We start from the raw sequence: 12,132 nt of genomic DNA on the forward strand, positions 1-12,132 counted from the left end.
CACCAATACGAACACCAGAGGAAAGAATCGCAGGGAGCATCTGGTTAGCTGCATCGAGGCATTTCTGTGGACACATTTAACAGGAGGACTTCCAGACAGTTTAAGGTTTCAACACATGAACAGATCAACACAGGGTTACTTTTATAACCAGCAACTGGATCAACCTTTGTGCAATGCTAGAAGTTACAGTTGCTTTCTTAACATGTAAAACCCATGGCATGTTTCTGTAGGTGACTTAAATAGATTACTTTCTGTAGCCAGTGACCTTTAACTTTCTCTTCTTTCCAAAGATCATCACATTATGCACAGGTCTATGTTCTATCCCACAGGTTTGGTACATCTGGGTTTTTAAAAAAATCTTGTGGCTATGACATAGATTTGTTTCACACCAATGGTCCCTTGAAATGGCTGAGATTTCACTTTGCAAATGACATCACACCAGGTCTCTGCCTAGGGCCCACACCGCCAGCTAGCCATATCACGAAATAGACATTGATAACTGATGTTTTTGGTTTGATTGTCATTTATTGTTTCTTTAAATAATCCTCCTTCTAAATTCAGGAAGTGGGGACCATGAGTGAGGATAGGTTGTGGCCCTCCAGCTCTGTCCAAGTGGTCCTACCTCCTATCTACTCTAAATTACCAGAGAAATACAAGACCGAGGAAGACAGCCCAAGTAGCAGTGCAGTCTCACATTAGTCCCCTAACTTGGTCTTGCATCGCTGGTGGCGTTGGTGCACTCACGAGTGCTGTGTGCCTCAGCCTGACCCTTGCTATAGTTTAGAAAAAAAACCAAAAAACATTTGTGTGGCACAGAAGCAGCCTCTGGCTGACTCTAACCCCGTGCTTGCCCTGGCCTTTCAGAGGGCCTGGGCCATGAATCAGATAACACTGTCTGCAGTGGAGGGGCCAAACCCTGGCAAATCGTGGCCCTGCAGAGGTGCTAATGCTCACTGGCTTACAATGTGGAGAACTCTAATTTGCAGATTTTCTGCACCTACCATTGAAGATGACACCTGGTCCTAGCCAGCCTCCTGAGTATCACAAAGTGCTTCGGGAGAGCCAAAGGGCTTTCCCTCTCCATTTCCCAGAGAGAAGCAAGAGGGACCAGGTGCTGTGGCAAAGGTATGATGGTACCAGGGTAAATGCCAAGTCCTCAACAGGTAGCTAGAGCCAGCGTGCTGACTCTGGAACACTGCTGGTGTCTGCTGCAGGTAGGATCAGATGCACAACCCAAAGACAACACTGTGGGGTCTGAGCATCTCTCAGCTTGGCTTGGCCTAATTTGAAGACAAGGGAGATCAGAAGAAAACCCAGTCCCCACAGTGTGAATTCGGTGCCTGGTTATCACTCTCTCATCCTTTGGAGAATGGGGGCAGCTCCCTCGGGGAGGGTTAAGACTCCATAGCCATGTGTGGCTGCAAGGAAGAATGCAGTCTGTGCTGCACCAAGGGTCCCGAGCGAGGAAGACAGTTCCCCAAAGTTTTGTTAGCTAGGTGAGAGTCCAGAGTGTGGATTTCCCCCAGAATCGTGCCTTTCTCACATCTACAGTCTTGTGAGAATCTTAAGCGTGAAAAAGAAAATGCTAAATGATTCAGAGTCCTCGGCGAGGGACCGCAGCAGACATGCTTCTCCACAGGTTTTCGGCTCGTCTGTCCTCGAGTGGCTTTACTCTTGCAGCAGGGTCTCCCTCCAGTTGAACCCCCCAGTCGGTCCATGGGTCAGAGGAAGGATGGGCGGGTCTGTGAGCTGCCATATCCCAGTTTCTCCCAATTCTTCACAGGAACAAAAGCCTAGGTATGGGATCTGCAAGCAGAGCAGTAAGGGGATTAAAAAACTGGAGACAGAAGAATACTTTCCTTTCGTCTAGACACAAAGGTACCTGGGTGGTCCAGAGAGGCCAAGGGAAATGCCACCTTACAGCTCCTCTATCAGGAATGAAGAAGGGTCTCTTAGAAACACACCCCCATCCAAAGCCAATGAACAATGGATAGAACTGATAACTTAGAGGCAAAGCCATTATGTTTATTGGAAGGATTCCTCCAGGAGAGCTCTCTTACTTCAAGTAATTGTCACGGGTTGCTGTTTTTTGAGGTAGGGCAATATCTACACAGTGTTCCCCCCTTATGCATAGGGGGCACTCCCCCCAGAAGATGCACTAAAGCCTCTAGATACTGTCTGCCCTGTCTTTACATACCTATGAGCTGTAATTTCTAAATTAGGCACAATAAGATACTGACAAAGTTACCAAGGTACCTTAGACATTTCTGAAATTATCCTAGACACAATGGGAAAAGATTCATCAATTCATTTTAAAAAAATGGTGTCATCCTTGGACCAGGAGTTTGGCCTAGTGGTAGAGTGCTTGTCTAGCATGCAGAAAGACCCGGGTTCGATTCCTCGGTACCACATACATAGAAAGAAGCTGGAAGTGGTGCTGAGGCTCAAGTGGTAGAGCTCTAGCCTTGAGAAAGTCCAAGGACAGTGCTCAGGCCCTGAGCTCAAGACCCAGGAGTGGCAAAAAAAAATTAAAAAAAAAATGGTGTCACCCTGGCTGGCTGGCCAGGACCACTCTGCATGCTAAGCTTTCAGCCGTGTTTTTGGCTGACCTCTGCTCCTCCATCCCAAAGTTCCTCGCAGCCCATCATTCCTGGTTACTTCCAGAAGTCTGGGTCCCTAGAAGCTGGAATCAGTGCTAACGCATCCCTTTCTCTTACTCCAGGCCTAGCCAAGTGCCTCACACAGGAGGCTCAGCCAAAGATCTTGCTTGAGTCAATCAGTAAATGAAGCCCCGCTCTGCAGAACTAGGTCCGTCAAAGACATTAGCTACCAGCCATTCACTGAACTGTGTGGAACCGCTACGAACCACAGCTCTATAAACAGGAGAATGAATCACCTTTCGGACCATTTGTACGAAGTCCTTGGAGTTCTGAGGTGATAGGCCTTGAAGCTGGCAGGTGCAGGCTTCAAGGGAAGATGCGTGGGCCACAATCAGAATATTATTCCCTGGGGACAAAGGCAGGAATGAGAAGACACAGGCTGTGTAAGTTCATCCAAGCATGTCCAAGCATCATGAATGGAAATGTCCAGATGTTTGAGGAAGGCCTCCAGAATAATGCCACCTACCTTTACTTTTACATTCGCTTATGATCTCTTTCGTAACTTGGAAACTTCTACTAATGTATGTGTCATAGGATTCTGAAACCACTAATTTGCTGACTGGAATATGAGGTCTGCAAGAGAAAAGAAACAAAGGAAATGAAAACACTATAATCCTGAGGTGAAGCAATTGGTATCAGAAGCTTTTATGTTAAGACCTCTCCACAACTACCATATTACCCAGTCACCCATTTCCCTGGAAAGGAGGGGAAGGAGATGGAGAGGCTTCAGGACTTTTCTGCCTGGCTGGATTCAAAGCCTTAATGGGTGCCAGTGGCTCACGTCTATAATCCTAGCTACTCAGGAGGCTGAGATCTGAGGATCTTAGTTCAAAGCCAGCTTGGGTGGAAGCATTTGTGAGCCTCGGACCCCCAATTCATCCAGCAAAAAGCTAGAAGTAGAGGTGTGATCTAAGTGGTAGCACACCAGCCTTGAGTGAAGAGAGTCAAGCAAGCCAGGCTCTGAGTTCAAGTCCCAGTATTAGCACCATTAAAAGAGCGAACGAAAGAAAGAAAGAAAGAAAGAAGGCTAAGCTTGCAGAAAGCAGTTCATAACAATGGTGAACCACCAAACCCAAGAACTAGGCCCTGGCAGGATGCACTCAGCGTCTCCAGATCTCTGCAGGCTGAACACATGGCCTGTGCTGGCCCATGTGCTTCCCTGAGGCCCGCTCTCACACACTCTTCAGTGTGACTGTCACCGGAGTTAGGGCACCCAGGCGTGCTCGTAGTCCAGGTCTGGAGGCAGTGTGCACAAGCGCTCCTTGCTGACCTCACGTAGCCGTTACCTGTAGGTTGTATCAACGCTCAGACTGGCTGCAGCTAGCTCAGAGGGAGGAATCCACGCAGGCAAGCTGTTCCCGGGAACCCACTTGGTCCACTCAAACAGGCCAGGCTCCACCCGGATCTTCAAGTGATTGTCTTGCTGTAAACCTTAGATGTAGAAGAACATGAAGAGAATGGAGACATCTTACATTCTTGGTGGGGACAAAATTATAGAACAAACAACTGAAAAAAAATCCAAGTTGGTTTTTCCTTTTCCCATTAGATTATATTGTGTGTATGTCCACAAGTGGACACATATGGGTTTGGACAAGTTGTGTCACTGCTGTGTTTGCACAGGAGCTTAAGGCTCTGGCCACACCGCCGCAAGGGATGCAGGCTACAAATGGGATCTGATTTAAGGGAAAGAAATCCTGCCAGTCAGCACACATGCACTTCATCCACTCCTGGGACAGCTCTGCATTTTGGGTGCCTGAGATGTTCGTTCTCTGAGCCTTCACTGCTGTCCAAGGGCTGTCACTGAATTTGAATGTCATGTAAATGATTCATTTCATCAGAAATCTTAATGTTGAATATTTCTAAGTTGTTCTTCTCTTCCTCTTCTTCCTTTCTTCTTCATCTTCATCTTCTTCCTTTTGCATAGTGTAGGAACTCAGAGTAGGAACTGGCAATGAAGGGAAGGTTGCTTAAGGCTACAGAGTGGAGTCAAGTGCAGTGTCAAATTATTTACAGGTTTATCTACAACTGGCTTATTTGGTTCAAGTATACAGAGTCTCTCAGTCTCTCTCTCTCTCTCTCTCTCTCTCTCTCTCTCTCTCTCTCTCTCTCTCTCTCTCTCTCTCTCTCTCTCTCTCTCTTTCTCTCCCCCCCCCAAAGTGAACATGGATCCCTGTTATGCAAGCTTGCAGCTTAACGTGGACTATCTTTAGAGCCATGGCACTTTTCAAGTCTTTCCAATTCACTAAAGAAACTGGAATAAGGAAGACTGTAGATTCACAGGAGCCCTGCAACTGTTTTGAGACACCAGCTATCCACAGCTCAGAGCCAGTGAAATGATGGAGATAAGGAACGGGTCCCGGCTCTCTATGCTGTGGGTATTTCACAATCCCACAATTCATCCAAGATGGCTTCAAACCCTCAAGGGGGGAATTATTGTAATACTTCCTTTTATCTATCTTAGGTTGACAGAGTATGATTTTGTGATCTGTGTGAGTTAGGTCATCTTGTAAAAGACAGCTTGCTAGAAATTCCAGATTCAAAGCTTTCCCTGGGTGACTACTCCCTAATTCCGTGAGAATTCAGTGCCCGGAGACAGAGCTGTGCCGCCGGCTTGTCACCTTTCAGGATATTGTAGGCAGTCTGGACACAGCGCAGGGATGGGGAGCAGTAGACGTGATCGATCACAGTGTTGCTTTCTAGCAAAGCTTCACCTGCAAAGAAAAAGCAAAGGGAATGCAGTCAAAGAGGCTTGCATGGCCGCTGTGGACACTGGAGCAGACCCCAGGGACCCTAGGGACCCCGTCAGCGTGAGGCCCATGCAAGCTGGCAGCAGCCACCCTGGGCCAACGACTCCTCATCAGTGTTGCTATGGAAGGGGCTGAGTGATGGACTCTCTCTTGACTTTTGGTTTCTTTCTTGCTGGTGACAACAAGTGAAAACATCTTCCCAGAAGAGACCTGGGGACAGGACATGGCCCTGACGTGACACAGGATAATGCTGTGACCTCTGTCTACCGGTACAGGAGAGACGGGTGAAAGTGCATGGTGGGTTTGACCTGCATTTCACCCTGCTGGATTCTTGTGCATCCCAGAGAAATCCTAATGCTTTCCTCATGGGATTCTTTCTTTTCTCCACCAGGGAAGCCTCAATTGCCTTCATGGGAAGGTCTTCTGGAAACTTCTCTATGTCCATCTCCAACCTTGTCTCTTGCCCCACCTTAGAATTTAAGTTCTAGAGACAAAGTGATAATTCCCTCATGTTTTTCTTTGTCATATTAGTATTTGAACTTAGAACCTTGTGCTTGCTAGACAGATGCTCTACAACTTGAACCATGCTCTCAATGCCCTCCCCCCTTTTTTTGCTTTAGTTACTTTCAGATAAGATTTTGCTTTTGAAGGAGGCTGGCCTTGGGTTGTGATTCTCCTACACAGGACTCCTGAGTAGCTGAGATCTAAGAAGCTGAGATCCATGCTTTGATAACCGAGATGGGAATTCGCTAACTTTTGCTGTGGCTGTCTTTCTGAATAGTGACCCTCCTCACCTTCCCCTCTTGAGTAGCTGGGACAATAGGTATGAGCCACTTTACTCTCCTGCACTCATTCTGAAGACTACTTCTTACTTGGATGACTCTGTTTACACTGTCATTAGACTGAGAATACCTTTGTCTCCTGCTCCTTCTCGACTTCCTCAGGTCCTAGCTCACCTCTCTTCTCTTGTCTCTGATCTTGTATGGTGCTCTCTCTCTGTCTCTCCCTGTGTATGTTTCCAAATTCTGTTTCTAATGGGTGAGGACTTACGCTTCTACTCCTAGAGCCTAATGTAGTAACTTGTACAAAGTAAATGACTGTGTATCTTTCAGCGTTTGAGCAGCAAAATGCCTCATCTCTGCGTGGTGGGCATGGCACAGGTCTGCAAAGAACTGAGACCTCTGGAACAGTGATTAGCTTCTGTGAACTTGGCACTTATAAGGTTCTTCTTCCTCACCATGCCAGATGCTGCTGTCTTGATCCACTAGAAGCTGGCCTGTGCTCCACACCAGAGATGTGAGCTTGCCTGTCACACTCGCCACTGGGTGTCCCTAACTCGTGGTTGGATAGTCCACCTCTGGCTGCTGGAAGACTGATGATAGCCTCCATCTAGGAGAGTTCTAGAGAGCATGGGAAGTATACAGATGCAGCCAGGGCCTGGGCTTCTTCACAAAGGAGTCAGGAACTGCTGGGAGCCCCTCTAGAATGCTTACCCACGAGTCTGGCTTGCATGCATCCAAACACAGTGATGGGGGCGTCTTTCTCATAGTCCCGGAAGCCCCCGCTGCGCTGCGGTAAGCTGAGAGGCATGTTCAGGTTGGTGCGTATGTAGCGACCTGGAAAAGCAAGGTTACACAATGTTCCCATGAGTCCCTTGTTCCTTTAGGACCCTCTTTGTTGGTCCAGACCCCTCCCCGTCCTTCCTGGCCAGAGAGATGGGATGTGAGCTCCCCAGGGCTGATGGCAATGCTGCACAGGATACTGTCTTCAATCAACTGTGGATGGAAGGGTTTAGTGACAGTTTCTACGTGGAAACAGCAGACAGCCGCTCTGAAGGAGATAAAAGCTTCGACAGGCAAGCCTCCTTGGGTTAAGAAGCCACTCCAACGAAAATGGAACCTCTTCTGTCGTGAGTGCATTTGGGTTACAGAACGGGGACAGAAATTTACATCTGTTCCCTAAAACTCGAGACAAACAAGGACTTAGAGGCTACAGGCATCCGCCAGGGGCAGGTGGCTCAGGCCTGTCATCTCAGCTACTCAGGAGATGGAGGAGAATCACAGTTGGAAGCCAGCCCAGGCAGGAAGGCCCCTAAGATGTCTATTCCCAATAAACTCCTCCGAGAAGGCTGGATGTGGCACTGCGGCTCAAATGGTAGAGTACTAGCCTTGAACAAAAGCTCAGAGCCCAGCCCCAGAGTTCAAGCCCCAGGGTTGGCAAAAGAAGAAAGAAAGTGGGTGGGGGAGAGAGGAAGGGGCAGAAAGGAATTACAGGCATTTTTCTAATGATTCTGTGCAGGTGAGTGTAGCTTGACTACGCCCCCTAGGGGCTGTGACGAGCTAAAGGTCTGAGCAGGGCATGGACCATAGTAGCCCTTTCTTATATAAGCAGGGGCTGTGCTCTGTGACCCCTGGGTGGATGATGGAAGCCACACACAGAACCAGCCTGTACACACATGCCTGTTCTCATGTACCTTGTGGTGAAGTTGAACTCAACAGTCAGGCACAGTCAGAGATTAGCAGCAGTAGTAAGAAACTAGCATGGCAACCAAGATGTTCTGTGATGACACACTGTCACGCCGGTGTCTTTTACTAGGTGTCTCCTTTACGCTCCTTGCTGGGATGTGAAATACGACAGAGCCAGCCCGTGCAGTGAGGAAGACCAACGGAGTTGTGGCCGTGGACTCTGGCCAGCCACCATGTCAGGGTTACTTGAATACCACGTACTGGGCCAACCTGGTTTCTGGCGGTGGACAGATAGGCGGGAGGCACGGCCCATGGACACTCCGGGCACAGAAGAGTCCCGCAGGCAGGATGTGGCTGGACAGGGTGGAGTTCCATGACTCAGAAGGGACCCTAAAAGGCCTGAGTGGTTTCTTTCTGCAATTTGTCACCTTCTACGTTTAGGCGGTGGTTGAATGTAGGTAATGGAAGGAACAGAGAGTGGAATCGTGACTGGGGGTGAGGAGGGGTGACCGTGAGCTCTCACCTTTGGCATCAAAGCATTGTGACAGCCAGTACTTTCCAAACACCACGTCCATCCTCTCTCCGTGCCGACACACGAAAAGGCATCGCTTCTGGGGCCCAGGCTGGCTGTTGACTCTCAGGGGCTGTGGAGAAGGAAAAAGAAGGGGCCAGGAAGTAGCTTAGTAAGACACCTCCAGACCAGGAGGGCCGCGTTTGGAGAGGCGAGGTCCTACCAACAAGACCCAAGCCTGTCTTGAATTTGGGCTGTTCCACTTATCAAACGGGAGGAAGACGGCCCATAGCTCTCACAGGTTATTTCAAGGCTAGATGAAGCACATGACAGGTGCTTCGTAAAAGCGGGACTGCGAAAGCTCGTGCTGATGCTCATGGCCGTGGCTGCTGTTTTCTGTGTGCGCAGCCCCTGCTGCCACAGGAGTGAGCAACGGTCACTGAGGACTCCTGGGCCGGGGCGTCGGGGCATGGCATCGTCTACTGTCATTTCTGCTACCTGCCCGCCTTGTTTCTAAAGTGTGCCAGCAGACCACATGGTCTTTTGAAAGAAAAAAGAAGCATCAAAATGCCAAAATGGCTATTTTATATTCTGCACTGCCTGCAACTGCCCTGATTTGCATGTGATATTTGCCATGTGGTCTGGCCTCCCACTCTGTACCCATTGGTTGTTTCTCGAAAGGGTTCAGGGAGGACAGAGATGGCACGGGTATGAAGAGAACAAGTGGAGTCCAAGGATCGTGGTTTCCCCAGCTGCTGGTGGAGCCTGTGGTCGTTTCTACAACCTTCTTTCTGGCAGCATCAGCAGGCGGCAGTGTCTTGGCTGCCAACACTCTCCGCTGGCTGCAAGTTGCTTGGCCATACCTTTTGTGTGGACTGGTGTGGTGCCCTCTCTCCCTACTCCCTCATTCAAACCCTGGGGTCCAGCCTGCATGCTCCTCGCTCTCCATCCTCCACTCGACTCTCTCTGCTCGGCTCAACGCTGCCCTCCTCCTGGTTCCAGCCTTTCCCGGCAAAGCTGCCCCAAGATCCATTCAACTCTTACTACTTCTACTCTCACGGAGCTGCTGCTGTGCCCTTTCATCTTGACAAAAACCGGCACACAAAGCAGAACCGTAGGCATCCGTCCTGCGTGGGCAGGAAAACCGCCTCTTCCCTCCCCACCACAACCTTCCCTCCCAGTCCGGCCTCAACAGTAAGGCTCGCTTGACTCTGGCCTCCACTGGCTATGCCAGCTCTGCGGCGCTGTGTGCCTTCTCCCCCTTGGGATGGCGAGGGCAAGGCCGAGACTCAATACAGAGCCATGCAGAGCATCTTGCTGGTCCCGAGCGAGGCCAGCAGGGCCAGCCTTACCTGCATGGGCTGGCAGATGATGGTAAGAGGCGTGGTGTCCCCCAAACCCTGGTCCTCATACTGCCTCCTGTCTAGGAGTCCATCCCCAAACGTGAGCGAGCTGGAGGATGCCGTGTTTAAGATGGAGTAAGAGCTGCAGGGGAAGAGAGGAGGGTGTTATCTGCTGCTGATGGATGGCGCTCCAGGCCGTGGGAGCATGAGGCTTGTTCTGGAGCCCATCTCTGGTCTAGCAGCGGGGATGGGAAGCTGAGTGGGAGCAGTCGGCCCCTGGGAAGGCCCTTCCTGTTTCATCCTAAGTCTTCTGGTGAATCAAGGAGGAGACAGACCTCTGTGCAGAGAACAGGGGCAAGCACCCCTCTGTGCGGGAATGTGGATGCCCGGGGCATGGCTGGCAACAGTGGCGTGTGAAGGGCTGAGGTACTGCTGCTTCCAGCTGCTTTTAGGGTTCCAGTTAAAGAAACATTTTCTTTGTGGCCTTTAATCTTTTCCATGGCAGTTTACATCTGAAGAGTAAGAGGGAGTTTTACTTTTTTTGTGTTTTAAAATCAAAGGGAGGCTGGCTTCCCGGAGCAGTTACTCTCACAAGCTCTCAGTCCCTCCGCGGGGGAGCCATCCCTGCGCTCCTCTCTCTCCCTGCAGCTCCTCCAATGAGCAGCCAGCCAGCCGCTCCTTTCCTGCCTGTCCCTGGAACCCAAGGTCCTCTTTGGAGGCATGGGGTTATCCACTCAAGAAAAAAAAAAAAGTGAATGCCAGCTGCCAAACGCAGGGTGAGGTGACGGCGCCCACAGCCTCTTCTTGGGGCCCGGCGGGACACAGGCGCCTGCCTGTCTTGGGCCCAGAAGGGTTGGACAAGGATGCACTGGCACCTCATCAAGCCCCCAGGACAGCCAGGCCCACCCTGTGTGCATCTGAGAACAGCTGCCCAGAGCACGGAGCAATGCCAGGCTCAGGCCCGGAGCCATCTCTGCTTGACCCCCTCCATGGCCTCCTCTCCAGCCTGCCAGGACACATGGAGCACTGTCTTGTGCTTCACCCTGCCAGGCCATCTCTGCTTATCCCTGGGAAGCTGGGCTGCTCTGAACAATCAGCAGGACAAGGTGGACAGATGTTAATAGTAGCAGACTCACAGTGAGCCTGACAGCCCCTCCCCTACCCCCACTCCTGGTGTGAGTCTGATCAGTTGTTCAGACAGAGCACTGGACAGGGAGAGAGGGTGGAGAGAGCCAGGCACTTCTCCTGCCTGCCAGGCCTCAGGCCAGCCCATTTCCTGGCAATCTGGAGACAATCCAGCCTGGCCTCCTTCCCCACCGGAGAGCTCTGTGTACTATTACAGCCGCCTCCTGAGCCCCAGCTGGCTGGGCAGGCAGCGTCCACCCACCCGTGGAAGATCCAGGTGCTGCACTCGTCCGCTTTGGTGATGTAGTTCTCGGGCAGGAGGCCGGAGCAGCCGGTGGTCAGGGAGGTGCCGTAGATCCAGCCCTCGCTGGTGCTGGCCTGCTCCATAGGGGACATGAAGATGAAGTCCCCGGGGACCAGCTCGAGCTCATCATCGTTCTGAGGGGTGTAGGGGTAGGTCACCTGTAACGTCTGGAAACGGAGAGGAAAGCGTGAGACCCTGATGTGTCCACTGACGTGAGCCCTGGCTGGGGGGCGGGGGGGCTGTGTGTTCTGGGCGATGAAGAATTGCTCTGGCTATGCACTCGGCTGTGTAGACAGCATGGGTCCCTGCCTTCAACGAGCTTGCTCCGAATCTGCCATTCCCCCAAGGTCTCCACAAGAAAGCCATCCTTCTTAGATCTCCCACTTGTTCTTTCTTAGAGCTTCAGGGACAGCCACAGGCCTTGCCATGGGATTTATTCCACTTTGGGGGATCCTTCTTGTTTAGTTCTATATAAACACCGCAGCCATAGGTCCAAAGATATTTTAGAAAACATCTGTTTTTTATTACCAGGAAAGTATTTCCTATCTTCATTTGTTTTACAAGGGACACCAAAGTTAAGACTTATTTCATCATTTTTCTGTAAAATTCCCAAAAGAACATCATCTGGTTCATTTTCTACTTTTGCCTCTACTTTTTCCTTTTTCTTTTTCTGTCATGGGGCTTGAACACAGGGCCTGGGTGCTGTCCCTGAGCTCTTTTTGCTCAAGTTTAGCACTCTACCATTTTGAGCCACAGCACCACTTCCAGGTTTTGAGTGGTTAATTGGATATAAACATCTTCCAGGGATTTTTCTGCCTGGACTGGCTTTGAACCATGATCCTCAAATCGCAGGCTCCCAAATAGCTTTCTTATTCATTAAGTATCACCCAAACAATAGCAGTTAATTATCTACAAAAGATGGAGGCCTATATACAGAAGGAGCATCATTATCTCTGGTGAAATACCTGGTTTGTAAG

General features: G+C 50.3%; 1 protein-coding gene across 1 annotated transcript in view; it reads right to left on the reverse strand.

The window, feature by feature from the left end:
• Positions 1 to 309: 309 nt before the first annotated feature.
• The window catches only part of Ubash3b (ubiquitin associated and SH3 domain containing B), a 68,774-nt gene continuing 56,951 nt past the window's right edge, over positions 310 to 12,132 (reverse strand). Inside the window, exons 6-14 of the mRNA XM_090319296.1 lie at positions 11,114 to 11,322; positions 9,736 to 9,868; positions 8,396 to 8,516; positions 6,901 to 7,023; positions 5,279 to 5,371; positions 3,947 to 4,091; positions 3,127 to 3,233; positions 2,897 to 3,006; positions 310 to 1,806 (exon numbers count right to left, since the gene is read on the reverse strand). Of these exons, the coding sequence (XP_090175422.1) occupies positions 1,669 to 1,806; positions 2,897 to 3,006; positions 3,127 to 3,233; positions 3,947 to 4,091; positions 5,279 to 5,371; positions 6,901 to 7,023; positions 8,396 to 8,516; positions 9,736 to 9,868; positions 11,114 to 11,322 (1,179 nt within the window). The 3' untranslated portion in view covers positions 310 to 1,668. The remainder of the gene's footprint in view (positions 1,807 to 2,896; positions 3,007 to 3,126; positions 3,234 to 3,946; positions 4,092 to 5,278; positions 5,372 to 6,900; positions 7,024 to 8,395; positions 8,517 to 9,735; positions 9,869 to 11,113; positions 11,323 to 12,132) is intronic.

This window comes from Megascapheus bottae, chromosome 27, assembly GCF_031878675.1.
Source record: "Megascapheus bottae isolate mThoBot1 chromosome 27, mThoBot2.hap1, whole genome shotgun sequence".
Classification (NCBI taxonomy): Eukaryota; Metazoa; Chordata; class Mammalia; order Rodentia; family Geomyidae; genus Megascapheus; species Megascapheus bottae.